Here is a 20,156-nt window from a genome sequence, read left to right on the forward strand (position 1 = left end):
AAAAGAAGGACTTGACAGGCTCAGAAAAGTCAAAAATAGTGAGATATCTTGCAGAGGGATGCAGCAGTCTCAAAATTGCAAAGCTTCTGAAGCGTGATCATCGAACAATCAAGCGTTTCATTCAAAATAGTCAACAGGGTCGCAAGAAGCGTGTGGAAAAACCAAGGCGCAAAATAACTGCCCATGAACTGAGAAAAGTCAAGCGTGCAGCTGCCAAGATGCCACTTGCCACCAGTTTGGCCATATTTCAGAGCTGCAACATCACTGGAGTGCCCAAAAGCACAAGGTGTGCAATACTCAGAGACATGGCCAAGGTAAGAAAGGCTGAAAGACGACCACCACTGAACAAGACACACAAGCTGAAACGTCAAGACTGGGCCAAGAAATATCTCAAGACTGGTTTTTCTAAGGTTTTATGGACTGATGAAATGAGAGTGAGTCTTGATGGGCCAGATGGATGGGCCCGTGGCTGGATTGGTAAAGGGCAGAGAGCTCCAGTCCGACTCAGACGCCAGCAAGGTGGAGGTGGAGTACTGGTTTGGGCTGGTATCATCAAAGATGAGCTTGTGGGGCCTTTTCGGGTTGAGGATGGAGTCAAGCTCAACTCCCAGTCCTACTGCCAGTTTCTGGAAGACACCTTCTTCAAGCAGTGGTACAGGAAGAAGTCTGCATCCTTCAAGAAAAACATGATTTTCATGCAGGACAATGCTCCATCACACGCGTCCAAGTACTCCACAGCGTGGCTGGCAAGAAAGGGTATAAAAGAAGAAAAACTAATGACATGGCCACCTTGTTCACCTGATCTGAACCCCATTGAGAACCTGTGGTCCATCATCAAATGTGAGATTTACAAGGAGGGAAAACAGTACACCTCTCTGAACAGTGTCTGGGAGGCTGTGGTTGCTGCTGCACGCAATGTTGATGGTGAACAGATCAAAACACTGACAGAATCCATGGATGGCAGGCTTTTGAGTGTCCTTGCAAAGAAAGGTGGCTATATTGGTCGCTGATTTGTTTTTGTTTTGTTTTTGAATGTCAGAAATGTATATTTGTGAATGTGGAGATGTTATATTGGTGTCACTGGTAAAAATAAATAATTGAAATGGGTATATATTTGTTTTTTGTTAAGTTGCCTAATAATTATGCACAGTAATAGTCACCTGCACACACAGATATCCCCCTAAAATAGCTAAAACTAAAAACGAACTAAAAACTACTTCCAAAAACATTCAGCTTTGATATTCATGAGTTTTTTGGGTTCATTGAGAACATGGTTGTTGTTCAATAATGAAATTATTCCTCAAAAATACAACTTGCCTAATAATTCTGCACTCCCTGTATATTTCTTTCTTTTTTTTTCAAAATAAAGTTCAGTTTGTCAGAATAATCAAAATCAATCAGTGTCTTTAGTGTCAGATGTATGACAGTAGGGGAACCATGCAGCTGTTAATGAGCAAATATAATGAAAAGTTGAACGATCCTCTCCTCACACGACCTCTGTGTTTTCTGTTTCATTGGGAGAGGTGGGTGGTTTCCTCCTACAGTGTGTTTTGCACACTTTCATGCATCACTGCTCCTCACAGTTTAAGTTCTGCTGTCACACATGCTCTCATTCACTTCCACCGAAAACTGAGTCAGGATGGTGTTTCCAATGTTTGTGGTTCTTTTGTTAGGCTTTCTGAGTCAGGGTGAGAGATTCAAAAAACTGATAATAATATTTCAGGAGAATGTTGTTTGGTGAAATTTACTCAGCTTGTTTTATGAGTACATTCATTCTGAAGTTTTTGGTGAATAAAAATACATTTTAAAATGTTTTTCCTTTCATTTCAGAGTCATTTGCCAATAATTTTCTGACTCAGACTGATGAAGTCAAGTCTGTCAGTCTTGGTGGGACTGTGACCATCAGTGCTACAGGGAGTTCAAACATTGGTGCTGATCTCAGTTGGTACCTTCAGAAAACTGGAGAGAGTCCCAAACTTCTTATATACAGAGCATCAAGTCTCTCTTCAGGAACTCCGTCTCGATTCAGTGGCAGTAGATCTGGTTCTCAGTACACTTTAACCATCAGTGGGTTTCAGGCTGAAGATGCTGGAGATTATTACTGTATGGGCTTCCATGGTGGTGGAGTGTTCACACAGTGATTTATAGCTGTACAAAAACCTCCTTCAGTCTGGCTGAAGGCTGCAGGTGCAGAGTGACAGACTGCAATAACCGATCAACTCGACACCACAAAAGCAAAAACACAAAGAATCTAAACAAAACTGAAGAAATACACAGCTTTGTTTATTAAAAGAAATACTTAAATATATCTCAATGAACAAAACATCATGTGCAGGTCTGTTAGGTGCCCCGATAGAAATTAATATGTATAAAGAAATATTTCTGTATTTTTTATATTTACATACATAAATGTATAAATGTAAATGTATAAATATCTAAGAGAAATATGGAGGTTTGATCAAGTATTTCTATGCAAAGTAATGGAAAAACAATAACACAAAAGTGATTTTTCACAAGCTGCGATTTTATTTTGTGATATAGACTTGTTTTCTCTTTCTTACAGCATGGTTTTAAAGCACAATATAATATGAATAGCTGATGAATTCTGCATTTAGATTAATAGAGTCAAAAGTCTGGAGAAATATCGCAACAGAGGAGACATGTAGCTTCATCAAAATATAAAAAGCTTCACACGCATGAAATATTGTTGAAGCTCTACTCTGAGCAGTGGTCAGGGTCCAGGGTTTGAGTGACGGGGCTCTGTCCACTCAGACTGGCCTCACAGCTCACTGAGCCCGCCTTCCTCCACTGGTCTGCAGAGAGGCTCAGGGTGCTGCTCCAGCTGTAGCGACCGTCTGTACCCTGAGCCTCCAAGCTGTTTGACACCCCTGAGGATGTACTGGTGCCCCCCAGCTTCCAGCCCAGCTTCCAATTTGACGGAAAACCCCCACTGGCCAGACACACCAGAGTGGCACTGCTCTGGTGTGGGAGCACGGTCAGAGTGGGCTTCACCACACCCACTGGAGGAGAAAAGGTGGAGAAGAGGGGGGAAGAAGATAAAGAAGAAAGGAATGAAACCTGGTAAACACATCTGAAAAAGTGACAGTAATTGTTGATAAAAAACATCACTGTTACAGTCAATAACTGATCTGTAGGATACTTTTCTGACTTTCAGCTGAATCACGTGAATATGGTTCAAATGTCACATCTGTTTCTTTCACTTCTTTAAATGTAAAATAATTGAACCACAAAGACAAAACTGATCTGAATACACCGAAAAAATAATGTCCACAAGAGAAATTCACACTTATATACTTATACTTAAATACTTACTTTTAAAATTCATAAGTGAAAAGAAAATTTAAATCAAACAGTCATATTTAGGGAGGAACAACTTCACTATCACCAAACCTTAGTTTTAAATATTTAACTGTAAAATGATTATAGAAGAACAAATAATAACAAAAATAATTTTGTTTTCAGCAAATTAAAACATTTTTTTAAAGACTGAATAAATGTTGATCTCTGTGAAGTTTATTCTAATTCCACCTTAATAGTTAAAATGATTAACAATAATGACATAATTTTAGGAATGTTCTGTTCAGTAATTTCTTTTAAAGAGCTACCATGGACTGCACAAAGTAAACGTTTTTCATACTTACAGTCAACGATGAGTTTGGTTCCTCCACCAAAAGTCCACCACAGTGATACAAACTCATTAAGTGGCCGTACAAAAACCTTCTGCACGCTGAACAAGTGTCTAACTGCTGAAAATGAACCTTTTCTCAAGTAAATCATCACAGTTTAAACCTCATTAAATGGATAGAATGATTTAAGAAAAAATAACTTAAATTTGTTGATGATTTTTAGTCATTTTCATAATTTTATTTGGACTATTACCAATTGAAAGACAAAAGATTGTCAAATGAAATAAAGCTATATCAGCAAAAAGAAAAAAGAAAAACACAGAAACTAAAATGCTTCTAAAGCATGAATTATGAGATTTTGGCGATATACTGTGGACAGCAATAGAGGCGCAATGTCTGTTACCAAAAGTATGAAGTAAGCTGACCAACCAAAGGGCTGTTTTAATCCAGATATTAAAAATGCAGAATTATATTTTCTTTATATTTTACTCTATTCCATAAGACATCAGTGGTATCATTCAAGTTTTATGTATAATAGTATTAATCCAAACAATTTTGTCTTCTGACTTTGTGCCCCTCGTTGCCTTCAGTGTGTTGAGCGCAGAGAAATGATTTCCATAGAGAGGAGGCTTTGCATCATCAGCTGATCCTCCAGAGAACTGAGAAGGTTTATAGTCCTGTGAGTTCAACACTGCAGGACTCACATCTGTCAGTCAACACAGCAGAAAGCACAACCACCATGACTCTCATCACCATCCTCATCTGGACGCTGACCTGCTGCTGTTTTACAGGTTCATTCACTCAGCAACATTTCAAACATGATGTGCTGCTTTTTCTCTCATTGATTTCTGCTGATAAATGAATGATTTGTTTTTGTCTGCAGGATGCAGCGGTCAGGTGACTGTGACTCAACCTCCAGTAGTGACATCTACTCCTGGATCCACTGTCACTCTGACCTGTAGGACCAGCCAAGCTGTTTACAGAAATTCTGATGATGATGATTTTATATTCTGGTATCAACAGAAATCTGGACAGACTCCAAAGCTCCTAATAAGATTTGCAAAAAAGCTTGAGGCAGGAACACCATCTCGATTTAGTGGCAGTGGAAGCAGCTCTGACTTCTCTATGACCATCAGTGGAGTTCAGGCTGAAGATGCAGCAGTTTACTACTGTCAGAGTTACCACTACATAAACAGTGCTAATGTATTCACACAGTGATTTGTAGTCATACAAAAACCTCCCTCAGTCAGACTGCAGAGACACTGAGCTGTTACAGCAGGAACTGACTGCAGCTGCTAAAAAGGAAGAGACTCTGACACAGACCAGTGAACACAGAGCTGACAGTAACCTCACCAAGCACTAAATACAACATTAAATTAAGATATTACATATCTGTTGGGGGCATTTTCAGCAAGATTACACAATGTCATGTTCTGCACACATTTTCTGAAAAGAAAATCAAAACTTGGCTGGTTAGTTATATGATTTCTGTTTAAATTATTAGTTTTGTAAATGTTAAATTTTCACAGCATCTAATTCAGGTTTATTGATTATGGCCAAAATATCTCTTCTTTTTCTTTACTTGTGTGTAATATCGCCTGTATTCAAATTTGATTCTAACAACAGTTGAAGTCATTAGCATCCCTCTAACAAAAGATCAAACACTTTTTAATATAACTGATAGTGACAAGCTTGATTAGCAAAAATCAATGTGACAGTTATGAAGCACACTCACATTCAGCTGTTGAGCCCTGACTAGTCCAGTTCCTTCTGCCAAAAGACATCCCCACAGCATGATGCAGGCACCTCCATGCTTGACTGTAGGAAGGGCATTGGTCAGGTGGTGAGTTGTGCCAAATTTCCTCCACACATCATGTTTGGAATTCAGGTCAAAAAGTTTGTTGTTTCATCAGAGCAGAGAATTTTTTTTCTCACGGTCTGAGAGTCCTTCAGGTGCCTTTTACTGAGGAGATACTATCATTGCATTCTTGGTCAGCTCACTGTCTAAGGCCCTTCTGCCCTGATGTCTGAAAGAGTCATGATTGTTTCAATTCTTTAATATATAGATAATGGAGGCCACTGTGCTCTTTGGGACCTTTAGTGCTGCAGACATTTTTCTGTACCTTTCCTCAGAATAAGACTGTAATATAGAAAATGTAGAAAAATAGTTGTTGTATGTATGTAAAATTAAATACAAAAATATGTGCAAATATATTAAAAGGAAAAAAAAAGATATGACAACAAAAATGCTCAGAATATGACATTTGAAATAAACATAAAAAGCAGAAAATCATGTATAAAAAAACAAAAAAGATCAAAATGATGTAAAACTGTATAAGGAGATTTGTGTCTTGGTCAGTGTGTATCATGGTTAAATTTGTATCGTTAAAAATGCTAACAGTCATTTTAAGGGTGCCAGTGTGTTTTGACCTTTGAATAACTTACCACAAATGGTGTTCACAGCAAGTCAGTGTAAGGAAAATAAACAAAAGTGTGAACCAGGAAAAAAATCAACAATGAATACATGACAAAAAATTCCAAAATATGAAATAACCACAAAAAGCCCACAATTAAAAACAAATAACCAAACAAACCAATGTATGAAAACAAACTATAAAGAAATACATCGAATGCAAAAGGCACAAAATGACAACTGAGGCATAGACAGACAAAACATGTACAAACAGAAAATATTATTTTTTTATTACACTCTACCAGAAGGAAACAAAGGAACCCCGCATCGATATCGAGTCTGCTTTTTGGATCTGTGTATCAGAGTCAATTTTATGTGTATTCTCTTATTTTGACATCCACTGCTATTTGTACAGCAGCAATGTACAATTTCCACCCAGACTCCATTGGTGCAGGTGTGTGCTCACTGACCCATGCATTAATTTGAACATCTGTCACACACCCTTGATGCAAAATAGTTTTCTATAGTTTCAGTATCATATAGAAATTTTTGCCCTTCTGTAAAATGACAATTTTTAATATTTTGCTGGGTGGACAGCTGTCTATAAGTGTATAAGGCCGTCTCTCTGAGCTGCACAGCCAGCACAGAAATTTGTAATTACCTCAACTCTGAACTTATGAAGATCTAAATTACTGCTGTGTTGAAACATATGTGTGAGAACAAGCACATTAGTTATACTAATATCAAATTAAACTAGGGACTGATGTGCTGCAGCGATGATCTCTTGGAGGAGATTAGAGACAGCACTGTTAAACAGAAACTCCTTGATACTTATTAAGGGGTAGTGAAATTGAGATTTGTGCTCCTTTTTTCAGTTATGCAAACAGTTTCCTTCTACAGAAACAAAGGTTGTCTACAGAATCTAAAGCACCAAAGCATGAGGTAATATAAACTCCAGAATACTGATATTTTTTGGGGGGATTAGATTAATTTCATACCATAGACAGAGACCTGACTTTATAAGTGTATACATATACAACCTGCTAAAATTAGTAGTTAGTATGTTAAAGAAAAACACGTTTTACCTAACAGTCTGAGGATTCGGTCTTTTTCAGCTTCAATAATTACTATCTAATGAGTTTAAAATCAAACAGCTCTGTGAGGTTTGAGCAAAATGCCAACAACATCATACTAATGCAATAATAATGCAGTTATTTTAAGGAATTGCATCTGAAACCGAAGATTGTGTTATAACAAGCATATGAACTATTACAATTTGTTACTCAATCTTTCTCAGAAAAAGTTGAAGTCATCAAAGTAACGGCAATAAAGTCTGAGAAAAAAATAGCTGTGTGGAGGAAATTAGAGGAAAAGTCATTACATCTTTGGAGAAAAGAGAATGAGAGAAGATCAGGTTTTTTATTTTAGAAAAGATACAGTTCATCTGTACATGGTTTAAATACCTGGCTTATGTTATGGTAACTATGGAGCATAACCCCCTTTTCTCAAGGTTTTACAGAACTGTACAGGACTAAACTAGTCAGAGGATGAAATAAATTCCTTTAAACAGTTATTCATATGTTTCTGTTTTTCAAAATAAATGTAGATCCAATTTGTCAGAATAATCAAAATCAATCAGTGTCTTTAGGGTCAGATGTATGACAGTAGGGGAACCATGCAGCTGTTAATGAGACAAATAAAATGAAAAGATTAAATGATCCTCTCCTCACCTGACCTCTGTGTTTTGGGTTTCATTGGGAGAGGTGGGTGGTTTCTTCCTAAAACGAGTTTTGCACACTTTCATGCATTACTGCTTCTCACAGTTTAAGTTCTGCTGTCACACATGCTCTCATGCACTTCCACTGAAAACTGAGTCAGGATGGTGTTTCCAATGTTTGTGGTTCTTTTGTTAGGCTTTCTGAGTCAGGGTGAGAGATTCTCACATTTAAGACACAGACTGTTTTATATTTGATGAAATTTTCTTTGTTGTTTTTATGTTTGTGTCTAAAAAACAAACTTGTTATTTTATTCTTCGTTTCAGAGTCATTTGCCAATAATTTTCTGACTCAGACTGATAAAACCAAGTCTGTCAGTCTTGGTGGGACTGTGACCATCAGCGCCACAGGGAGTTCAAATATTGGTGCTGATCTCAGTTGGTACCTTCAGACAAATGGAGAGACCCCCAAACTGCTTATATTCTCAACATCAAGTCTCTTCTCAGGAACTCCGTCTCGATTCAGTGGCAGCAGATCTGGTTCTCAGTACACTTTAACCATCAGTGGTGTTCAGGCTGAAGATGCTGGAGATTATTACTGTCTGGGTGCCCATGGTGGTGGAGTGTTCACACAGTGACTTAGAACTGTACAAAAACCTCTTTCAGTCTGGCTGAAGGCTGCAGGTGCAGAGTGACAGACTGCAATGAAAGAAACTGGTCCATCAAACACAAACACAATGAATCTAAACAAAACTGAAGAACTACATTGCTGGGATTATAAAGATTTTTCAATTAAATATTCATAAATAAAGAAGCCAAATATAAGCAAAAGAAAATATGTGGTGATTATCTATAAATACGCATAAATACCTTAATAAACTTATTTAGAAAGTTACAAACCATTTGCTATTTGTTAGTAAAGTATCTTGAGTGAACCCATCCAAAGTGGGGACCATATATGTTGTGATATTTTGATACCATGGTAGCATTTACAGGATATTGTTTTATAGTGATATTATACAGGAAAACTGTTACTTAATAAGAGCCATTTACTAGTTGTTTTTCTCTTTCTCTCTGACCCAAGAATTGATGTGTAAGACTCACAGGCTGGTACCCCAAGGTCGAAAACACCACAGAGACGAGACCACTTCCTTACTCCCATCCTCCCTTCCTTATTCTTTAGAAAAGAGCTTGTTAAAGGCCAGGTGGTTTGTTTCAGAATTCACTAATGAAGAACTCTGTATTCTATGTCTAGGAGTGTATTTTGCTGGGATGATCATAAATTGTAGCTGAACTGATAAACTACACAAAGGATACTTCTTTGCTCAGAAGGCAGGAAGACGTTTCCTTATTTAGTCTGTACCGGTTTGAACTGAGAACCTGCTGACACACGAACCTCTTTTTCCTCTATATATACTGTTGTCTGATGAATAAACCTTTGAGTTGATTTTGGGAAAGCAACCTGAACAGTCTCTGTATCACTTTGTTCTCCTAACTGCTCCCGACGTCGTAACTAACCCAGCTGAATGGCATACCTGAGTGTTGCTTTGAATAATTAGGAGTATTATAAGGAAAGGACAAAACTCTGCTTATCGCTCACGCCTTGGAGGAAACCGGGGACGGAAATTTCCTTCATTTACTTTCCACAACTACTATAATTTACAAAACATTTTATAAGCATTTTTATAAAATTTTAATATCAAGTTCGGTGACCGTTGTTGATCATTTTCATTATTTATAAAACAATGTTGATCTCACAGTCTGCAAAAAAACTTGCCCAAGATCACAACTCAAATAATCAGAGTTTATTTTATAAAGCACAAAAAACAAAAACTGTTTTGTTCCCTTTTCATTTTTAAGTTTCTCTGAAATATTAATTAATATCTTTTTAGTTTTTTCCAGTTAAAATATTTCAGGTTTTGTTATTTTCAAGCTTTGATTGTCAAATATAGTGTTTGTGGATTTATTTCTTTATTGTTTGTATTTTGAAAATAACTTTTTTAGGCATTAATTTATGGATTTCCCCAAAAGTAAAAAAAAAAGTGTCAGTAAACACAGACCAGCTTTGAGTTCATGGATGATTGATTGTACTTGTAGTTTAAAGGAAGTGAAAGAAGCAGATGACAAAGTTTCAACTGTACATGAGTGTTTCAACTCTGTGAGTGTAACATTGAAAATTATCACATAGATGAGTTATTGACTGTAAAACATTAAAGAAATAATAATATTCATCAATCAACAATGATTAAAGACCATGTAGGTATTTCTTTCCTGCTTTGATTCTTATGTCTTTGGTTGCTCTTCTCCCCTCTCTCTCCTCCAGTGGGTGTGGTGAGACCCACCCTCACTGTCCTCCCTCCATCCAAAGATGAAGACAAACAGAGTAGTGCCAGTGGGGGGCACCAGCACATCCTCAGGGGTTTCAACCAGCCTGGAAGTCTTGGGGACAGATGGTCACTACAGCTGGAGCAGCACCCTGAGCCTCTCTGCAGACCAGTGGAGGAAGGCGGGCTCACTGAGTTGTGAGGCCAGTCTGAGTGGACAGAGCCCCGTCACTCAAACCCTGGACCCTGACCACTGCTCAGAGTAAGGCAAGGCAAGGCAAGGCAAATTTATTTGTATAGCACAATTCAACAACAAGGTGATTCAAAGTGCTTTACAGAGACATTAGAAACAAAAACAAATAAAAAGCATGATTTAAAATTGATTAAAACAAGCAAACAAACAAACTAACTAAACACACACATTTCACACCTGTTCGCGCGATCTGAACCCTTATCGTAAGGGGAGCTCCCAGTCCTTCTGTGGCCGAGCTACTTTCTATTTTAAATTCCCTGAATTTAAAATACTCTCTAGACCCAGTCTAGACCCAGCTGGGGAGCTACCCAGAGCTCTAAACCCACTTAACAAACAAACAAACAAACAAAACAGTATATAAAATCAAAACAGATAAAATCAGAACAGTAGATAAAATCAGTAGTTAATGTAAGTTTTGAAATTTAAGCTTAACAAACAAACAAAACAGTATATAAAATCAAAACAGATAAAATCAGAAATAGATAAGATCAGTAGTTAGTGTAAGTTTTGAAATTTAAGCTTAAAAGTGTGGATTTGGTGCTTTATTCAAATGCAGCTGAGAATAGGTGAGTCTTCAACCTGGATATAAATAAACTGAGTGTTTCAGCTGATCTGCGGCTTTCTGGGAGTTTGTTCCAGATATAAGGAGCATAAAAGCTGAATGCAGCTTCTCCGTGTCTGGTTCTGACTCTGGGAACTGATAAAAGACCGGATCCAGATGACCTGAGGGATCTGGAAGGTTCATACTGGGTCAGGAGGTCACTGATGTATTTTGGTCCTAAACCATTCAGAGCTTTATAGGCCAGCATCAGAACTTTAAAGTCTATCCTCTGACAGACAGGCAGCCAGTGTAAAGACCTCAGAGCTGGACTGATGTGGTCCACTTTTTTGGTCTTAGTGAGGACTCGAGCAGCAGAGTTCTAAATGAGCTGTAGTTGTCTGACTGATTTTTTAGGTAGACCTGTAAAGATGCTGTTACACTAATCAAGCCTACTAAAAATGAATGCATGGACTAGTTTTTCCAGGTCCTGTTGTGACATCAGATCTTTTATCCTTGAAATATTCTTGAGGTGATAGTAAGCCGATTTTGTTATAGACTTAATGTGTTTTTCTAAGTTTAGGTCTGCATCCATCACTACACCCAAATTTCTCGCCTGGTTTGTGGTTTTTAGATGTATAGATTGAAGTTCTCTGGTGACCTGTAATCGTTTTTCTTTGGCGCCAAAGACTATTACTTCAGTTTTGTTTTTGTTTAGTTGGAGAAAATTGTGGCACAACCAGTCATTAATTTCCTCAATGCATTTACCAAGAGCCTGTACAGGGCCTCGGTCTCCTGGTGACATTGTGATATATATTTGTGTGTCATCTGCATAGCTGTGGTAGTTTATTTTGTTGTTCTTTATAATCTGTGCCAGTGGGAGCATGTAAATGTTAAACAGAGGGGGTCCCAAGATGGAACCTTGGGGAACTCCACATGTGATACTTGTCTGCTCGGATGTGAAGTTACCTATTGATACAAAGTATTTCCTGTTTTCTAAGTATGTTTTGAACCAGTTTAGTACAGTTCCTGAAAGACCTGCCCAGTTCTCCAGTCGTTTGAGTAATATGTTGTGGTCAACTGTATCAAATGCTGCACTGAGATCCAGTAAAACTAGGACTGACATTTTTCCACTGTCTGTGTTCAGACATATGTCATTAAACACTTTTGTCAGAGCGGTTTCAGTGCTGTGGTTCTGTCTAAAACCTGACTGGAAGGCATCGTAGCAGTTATTCTGTTTTAAGAAGTAATTGAGCTGTTGAGAAACTGCTTTTTCAATGATCTTACTTAAAAATGGGAGATTTGAGATCGGCCTGTAGTTTTTCATTTGTGTCTTGTCAAGATTGTCCTTTTTCAGTATAGGTTTGATTACAGCAGTTTTTAGTGGTTCTGGAAACACACCTGACATTAAGGAAAAGTTGACGATCTGTAACAGGTCTGACTCTAAAGTCTTTGAGACCTTTTTGAAAAAACTTGTTGGCAGGACATCTAAACAGCAAGAGGAGGAGTTCAGTTGACCAACTGAAGTTGAGTAGAGCTTCAGCAACATTTGTTTGCATATGATGTGTTTGATGAAGCTACATGTTTGCAAATATTTGACTCTTTATTGATATGAATGCAGAGTTCACCAACCAATCTTATCCATATTCTGCTTTAAAAATATGCTGTTAAAAAAAGAAGTCATAACAAAATAAAAGCTTTTGAAAAATCAATTTTCTGTAATCATTGTGCCAATAGTTTATTACACATAAATGCTTAATAATCCCTTATATTTCTATATAAAAAGCACAAGAAGTCAAAGAAACATGATCAAAAACCAAGAAGAAGAGGTAAAGTGATTAACTTAACAGTTTGATTTTGCATGTGGTGCGTTACGTTACTACACTTTTACATTACATTAATGATTATGTTCTCTCAATTGCAGTCCAAATCCTAAGCACGTGGTCACCCGGTATAACAAGATTTTGAGGCTGTTTAGAGGAGGCACCATGTCTGCTGCCTTTAAACGTCTGGGAGTGGAACGGAACACGATTGTGGCAACTGCTCCAATTGCTGAGCTGTTCATTGTTGCACCTGAGAGCTATAAAGAATTAGAAAAAAACAAGCAGGGACAGAAACTTTCATTGTTTGCTAGGAAAAATTCAAAGCCTATAAGTCTTCAGGGAAGTTGCTTCCTCTTAAAACGCCTCTGTCAGTGTGCCTCAGGGTGGCTGTGGCTACAATGTAGCTTGCCATCACCAGTGTGTGAATGTGTGTAGGACTGGATGTGTATAGCGCTTTGCGGTCCTTAGGGACTAGTAAAGCACTATACAAATACAGGCCAGTTACCATTTAAAACAAAGAAAGATTAGATTTTTGTTGTTTTTTTAAATGGTGAAATGTGGTGAGAGTCCACCATTGTTAACAGCTTAAAAAAAAGACAAGTTATATATTCCAGTTGATTGGTCAATTGTTTGTAAAAAAAAAAAAAAAAAAAAAAATGACACACCTGATTTTTGGTCTGTATGTTTTTTATTATTATTTTACTGTTATAAATTTTGTAGTTTTATTTTAATGATCACACATGTGATACACGTTATGTGAAGAGCTACAGGTCACATAGCTTGCATCCAGCTATGTTCTGTATTACCTCAAATATTGGCTGATAGTTTATGACACTGGTTTTATTTTTGTGTCAACATTTGTGTGTCAAATCTGTAAGCATTGTTCTGATGTTTTTGTGATTGGCATTTTAAAAAATTCCAGTGCATTCTGGATCTACCCTGTGTGTCGTCATTTTTTTTTTTTTTTTTTTACAATGTATTTTAAAAACTTTCACATCTATAAATAGGTTGTAAGGTATATATTGTTGTCAATCATGCGAACATCCTCACTAGAGACTTGTCCTGCGTATATGAGTAAACAATCTAAAGGACTTAGTTCTACTCGCGCTTCCATCATGATTGCTGTTAAGGGCCCTTTTTTATCATTATTGAATAGCATCTTTGTCAAGGGAAAACCTGAGATTGGGTATCCCACTATAACCTGTTCTGGATTACCCTTTGAACAGACATAACAATTACTGTTTCCTAAATCACGAGCAGCTGTTCTAGCATTTTCATACCAGGAGTTAACTCCTGCTCTAGAGGGCGCATAAACTGGTGTATTAGTGGCGTCTATGTTGTCATTTACTGATTTTAGGGAACGTGAGGAGTGCATTAAGTAGGTGTCTTGCAAAATAGAGCATGAGGTATAGTCAGCAAAATATGACCTGCAGAAATGTGAACATGGTTGCAGTTTACAATACAAAATAGCAAAGAAAAATCCTAAGGTTAATGCGATAGATATGATAAATAACCTAAATATATAAGAAAAACAGTTCTTCAGTCGTCTCCTGGCCTGGTCCCAGGTTCGAGAGACACAGAATAAGCGTCGTATGATGACAATGGGCATTTCATTTTCTCCATTATCAGGATGGAATGAGTCTAGCTTTATCAGATTAGACATCATGTGGTACTTTTGGCTTTCTATTCCTGCTGGATGTTCGAGTACCTTGCTGTGGCTCTTTCAGACGTTGTGTGTTAATCAGTGATTCCGTGTGTGTAGGTGGATTGGATCCGGGCGCTGGCTCACCGGAGATGTCATCTACCCGTGTGTATTTATTTGTTCTAGTTCCCGGCGCTGGCCCGCCTGAGTCGTCGTCTGCTTGATCTGACGCCTGAGGTGGTCTGATTGGGCTGGTCTTAACCCTGCTGGCGTGTATCCACTGAGGTTGTCCGTCTGTAAGGATGCTGGTTCTCGTCACTGCCAGTACAGTCTGGGGGCTGGAAAACGCGGCCTCCCCGAGTGTCCTTGGTTTTAGCGACTTCACCAACACCGCATCCCCTGGTCTCCACTTGTGGGTTGGAACTGTGGAGGGGAAAGGCTGGGAGAGACAAACTTTCTGATAGTTATTATTCAGTGTTTCTACCAGATTGTGGACATAGTCGGACAATGCAGTATCTATATCACCTTCCAATAGCGGTGCCCCTCTGGAAGCTGACCATGGTGTTGGAAATGGTCTTCCCATGATTATTTCAAATGGAGATAATTTGGTTGCTGCAGATGGAGTCATTCTAATCTCGCAAAGGACTTGAGGAAGTAATTTGGCCCAGGTCATTCCTGTTTCTATCATTGCTTTAGTCAGGCGATTTTTTATGGTCCTATTCATTCTTTCTACAACTCCTGAACTCTGAGGGTGGTATGGCACATGATATTTCCAGTCTATTCCTAAGGTTTTGGCACACTTTTGAATTACTTCTGATGTAAATGAGGGTCCTCTATCACTGTTAATCTGGTGAGGTATTCCAAATCTGGGTATTATTTCATTGCACAACTTTTGACAGACTACTTCTGCAGTTTCTTTTGAGGTTGGGTAAGCTTCTACCCATTTACTAAATTGATCCACTATTACCAGTAAGTACTTGATGCTTCCTTGTGCTGGCATGTGTGTAAAATCAATTTGTAATGTATGAAATGGAAAATCTGGTTGTGGTAAATGCTGATGTTTTGCTTTTGGTTTTCCTACATTAGTTCGTGCACATGTTAGACAGGTTGCTAATATGCTTTTTACTGCATGCAATGTTTTCTCAATTACAAATCTTGATTTTATTGCCCCTATTACCCCTCTTTGTCCGACATGACTCACACAGTGAAAATGTCGGACAAGGACTGGCAGCAGGGAAGATGGGAGGGCAATCAAACCCTCAAGATTTTTATATAGGCCATCTCTGTCATCTAAGGTACAGTCATTATTCTCCCAATAGGTGTAATCACATGCAGAGGCTTGCTCTTGTATGAATTTTAAATCAACATTTGTGTCTAAATAGTCTGGGAGTGTAACAAGTGGCAGCTGTAGGGGCACAGATAATACTTCCTGTGGAGGTGGGAGCTGTGACGCAGCTGCAGCCTTGGCTGTCACGTCTGCTAGGGCATTACCTGTTGCTTCGTCTGTGTCAGCTGTACTGTGTCCTTTCGTTTTTACAACTGCAACGGCCGATGGTAGCTGTATAGCCTGCAAAAGTCTCTTCACAAGATCAGAATTAGCAATTGGTTTTCCATCAGCAGATCTAAATCCTCTTTGTCTCCACAATGTGCCAAAGTCATGTACAACGCCAAACGCATAGCGGCTGTCTGTGTAAATTGTCACACGCCTATCCACATGGAGCTCACAGGCGCGTATTAAAGCCATGAGCTCTGCTTTTTGTGCTGAGTGAAATGGTAATGAGTGAGCCTCTAGTATGATGTCAGGCAATGTCACCACCGAATAGCCACAAAGAAATGAGTTGTCATTCGGCCTTGAACAGGACCCGTCCACATAAACCGTGGCTGAGTCTGGGATAGGTGTCTGCTCTAAATCTGGACGTGGTGCTGTGGATTCCTGTATACGTGTAATGCAGTCATGAACATCAAGCCCGTCTGAGCCATCCTGTCGGTCAGAAGAACACAGCATATGGATCAATAAATGTGCTGGCGAATTGGGTGTGCTGCTCGCCTTTATAGTGAGATTTGCTGTGGAGGTCAGTGTAGCTTCATAACCTGAGCGACGTTGTGCGGTCATGTGTTGTGTAGTTATGTTTGCTAGAATGGTCGTGACCTGGTGATTGGTGTGTAGAATAGTGTCATGTGAGAGTGTAAGCTTCTCGCAGTCCCTTATCATGATAGAGCAAGCTGCTACTGCCCTCAGGCAGGCCGGCATCCCCTGAACTACTGCTGGCAGCACCTTTGAGTAGAAGGCTACTGGACGGTAGCCACTGCCATGCTCTTGGGCCAGTACACCTGTGCAGGTTGTGCCGTTCTCTGTGACGTACAGATGGAATGGTAAGTGGTAGTCAGGCAGACCCAAACAAGGGGCGGAGGTCAGCGCTCCCTTTAATGCATTGAAAGAGGCAGTCATTTCTGTGGACCACAGTATTCGAGGAGGCTTGTCTTTTTTACAACAGTCACGGAGAATGTGGTCATGAAAAGAACAGTCTGGTATCCACTGTCTGCAATAGTTCACCATGCCCAGGAAGGACAACATTTCCTTCTGTGTAGTGGGCCGAGGGACGGAGGTCACAGCTTTGACCCTGTCTGCAGTCATGGAACGTTTTCCGTGAGACAGTGTGAATCCCAAATATTGAACAGAAGTCTGACAGTACTGCATTTTCTTTGCTGATGCTTTGTGGCCAGTCTGTTGGAGGTGCTGGAGAAGCATGTGTGTAGCAGTTTGACATAGTTCCTCACTCGGAGCACAGAGGAGGAGGTCGTCCACATACTGGATCAGAGTACAGCCCTCAGGAGGAGTAAAGCTGTCCAGGGTAGCACGGATCACCATTGAGAAAGCAGCAGGGCTATCTACCATGCCTTGGGGCAGACGAGTCCAAGTGTATTGCTTATTTCTATGTGTGAATGCAAATAACGGCTGTGTGTCTTCATGCACAGGTACTGAGAAAAAGGCGGAACACAAATCCACCACGGTAAAATGTGTAGCTGTGGATGGAATAGATGTCAATATGCTGGGGACGTCTGGAACCAGAGGTGGCAGAGGCCTAATGACTGCATTAATTTGTCTTAAGTCTTGTGTAAAACGCCATACGCCAGGTTTGTTAGGCTTTGGCACAGGATTGACAGGAGTATTATATGGAGATATTGTGGGCTTTATTACTCCTGTAGTCAATAAATCTCCTATGATGACATCTAGGGCTGAGGCTTTTTCGGCAGAAATGGGATATTGCTTGACATATACTGGCTTGTTGTTTTTTAGCTGTGCGTGATAAGGTGTGCAGTCAATGAATCCTACATCATTCTCACCTTTAGACCATAATGTCATATTCTGGTATTCAGCTGGCAACGTAACTGCAGAAATAGTACAGTGGATAGGGTAGGTTAGATCTATGTGTCGACATGGTGTAGTTATGTCATAACCTATGTCTGAGTTATGTGACAAAACCACTGTTTGACCTTCACTGGTGTGAGCAGTTATCATGTTGTTGAACAGTGTGAGAGAGACAAAAGTGTGGCTCCCAGATATGGGATTACCTGGCAGTGGTTTTTGAACACGTCTTTGGCACAGTGTGTGTCGTGGAATACCAGACAAAAAGGTGTTGAGTTCATTCTCTGCTGAGGCGTCCAGCTGACACAGAGGCTGTTCCTTCTCCATGGTGCGTAAGGCAGAGAAAACATAGCTGTTATCAGTATCAGCAAACATTTCACCCTTTGTGTTAAATGAAATACACAGATTCATTTTTGCCATTAAATCCCTGCCTAATAAATTCACAGGCGAATTTGGAATAATTACAAATGGATGATATGTGATTTCATCTGGTTTTGAGCCCCAACGTGTCTTTAGAGAATGAGTTTTAGGGCATTGCACTACAGTTCCATTAATTCCCATAGTGTTGATGCACACAGAGGAGACAGGCCCATTATAGAATTTTCCAGACAGTGAACTTTTAGTGGCTCCACTATCCACTAAAAATGGGTATTTCTTACCATCTATTTCTACCTCTAGTATGGGCAAGTGCTCTGTGTTAGGGGACAGTTGCAAATGCAGCATCGTGTGTAGTGCTTCACACTGCTGTCCCTCATCCTCACCTGGGCCTCCCTATTGGCGGTCCAGCCGGTGATTATCAGATGATGGGAAGAGATCATGGTGGGAATTGTAACGCACCCTCTCCCATTCTGATTCATGCTCTGGGTGTCTGCGGCTGCTGGAAAACTGAGCTAAATTTGCACCTCTAGCTTGTCTACCTTGTGGGTTAAACTGCGGATTGTAAGGCTGCTGCCTAGATGTGGGGCCATTATTGCGTGATTCCTGTTGTTGCCAGTTACCTTGACTGGAAGAGCTCTGCTGACGCCTAGTGGCAGGAACTTGTCCTGCGTTTTGTGGTTGAGGCGCGTGTGCCCTGTTGGAAGCTGCAAATCGACACTCCCTAGACCAATGTCCTATCTTTCCACAGCAAAAACACACATCTCTACTCTTATATTTCTGTCCTCTGAAACTTCCTTGCTGTGCTGGAGCGGGTGATCCTGCATACATCATTTTTTCACTTTCCTCTGAGCCTTCAACATCAAAATTCAACATCATCTTAACACTTTTAGCTTTTGTGGTAGTAGGAAAAAGGTCTGCACTGGCCTTCAGTTGTACAAGCTTTAAGAAAGCATCTTTACTCAGTTCATAGAGATTATTAGTAGCTGTCACTTTTAGCAACTGAGAGCATTCAGGGTGGATATTGTTCAAAAAGGTAGTAATGAAAATCTGATCATTACCATCCTCTGGCATGCATGCCTCATTAGTCCAACAGTGCATAAAGCGTTTTATGAATACTAGGATAGATTCATCAGGCTTCTGTTTACACATAGTTACTGCATTTAAGTCAATTTTGTCTCTGGACATTGTTAACAGGAATCTCTTTAGATTCCTAAAGAAATTGGTGATTTTGTCATCTTTTACCCACAAGAACTCTGCAGTTGTGGATGCTTTATCATGCTGTGGATTTAATTCACCTATCTCTTTTATGAGTTGTGACTCGGTTACTCCAGGAATGCATTGACACAATATGTACCTGTAATCCGGACCACCCAAATGGTGATATCTGGTACTTCTCTGTAATGCAGAGACAAAGGCTGTAGGATTTTTAAGAGGATCGGGAAGCTCTTTAATAGTTGCCACTAATTCTGAGATTTTAGGGGGCTGAATACAACACTGATCTCCTATTATCATAAAGGGGTAAGTGTCATTGACGTCACTAGATTTTGGTTCTGTTTGTTTATTACCGCGAGTGCCAAATGTCAATCTGCAAGACCCACAACCCTTATATAGGACGTCTGGTACTAATCTCCGTTAAAAAAGTTCTAGCCTCTGATCCTATGAGTCTCACTCAGTAGGTAGTGCAGAGGTCAGCCGGAGCTGATGTGGATGAGGGGATTCGCCCCAGTGTCTTCCCTGTTTGCCCTGATATGAAGAAACCTGAGTAGCCTTGAAGGTCAAATCTCAGCACCATCATCACATCTGTTATGGCAGCTCCCCTCTAGATCGTGGCACTTCTTGTTTCTGGGAGCCTGGACAGCAGGCTCCAAGGAAGGATTATTTTAATAAGGCTAGGGAAACCTGCAAGAGCAATTTTCACTAATAAAGAATAATGCTCAGACTTTTATCTTTACTGTTTCATTAAAGGTTAAAAAGTAAATGTCATAAGCATGGACTTTAATTGCAGGAAATTTTATTAAAGCAATTTAGCAGGAGCAAAGTAAAATCAAAATCATGTA

The 20,156-nt window shown here is 39.5% G+C and overlaps 1 protein-coding gene, 1 pseudogene and 3 gene segments (V, D, J or C); 3 read left to right on the plus strand and 2 right to left on the minus strand.

The window, feature by feature from the left end:
* Nucleotides 1-1,539: 1,539 nt before the first annotated feature.
* LOC120739707 lies at nt 1,540-2,141 on the plus strand. The segment is given in 2 exon segments: nt 1,540-1,688; nt 1,831-2,141. Coding segments are annotated over 2 exon segments (360 nt in total).
* Nucleotides 2,142-2,503: 362 nt separating this feature from the next.
* On the minus strand, nt 2,504-4,255 carry LOC120739692. The segment is given in 2 exon segments: nt 2,504-3,020; nt 3,663-4,255. Coding segments are annotated over 2 exon segments (441 nt in total).
* Nucleotides 4,256-4,268: 13 nt separating this feature from the next.
* On the plus strand, nt 4,269-10,364 carry LOC120739718 (annotated as a pseudogene).
* Nucleotides 7,830-8,589, plus strand: LOC120739705. The segment is given in 2 exon segments: nt 7,830-7,988; nt 8,102-8,589. Coding segments are annotated over 2 exon segments (360 nt in total).
* A 3,368-nt stretch (nt 10,365-13,732) lies between the features above and the next one.
* LOC120739680 (protein NYNRIN-like) lies at nt 13,733-18,563 on the minus strand. Of its 3 annotated transcripts, XM_040041559.1 has the most exons (3): nt 17,836-18,563; nt 17,610-17,739; nt 13,733-17,387 (listed from the first exon to the last, which is right to left on the minus strand). In XM_040041559.1, the coding sequence occupies exons 1-3, from the start codon at nt 18,442-18,444 to the stop codon at nt 14,368-14,370; spliced, it is 3,759 nt and encodes a 1,252-aa protein (XP_039897493.1). In that variant the 5' UTR covers nt 18,445-18,563; the 3' UTR covers nt 13,733-14,367. The 3 variants fall into 3 exon arrangements, with proteins under 3 accessions (XP_039897493.1, XP_039897492.1, XP_039897491.1); XM_040041558.1 differs by having other exon boundaries at nt 13,733-17,391; nt 17,614-18,563; XM_040041557.1 differs by having other exon boundaries at nt 17,610-18,563.
* Nucleotides 18,564-20,156: the final 1,593 nt, after the last annotated feature.

Source organism: Simochromis diagramma, unplaced genomic scaffold (genome assembly GCF_900408965.1).
Source record: "Simochromis diagramma unplaced genomic scaffold, fSimDia1.1 OVJJ01000304.1, whole genome shotgun sequence".
NCBI lineage: Eukaryota > Metazoa > Chordata > Actinopteri > Cichliformes > Cichlidae > Simochromis > Simochromis diagramma.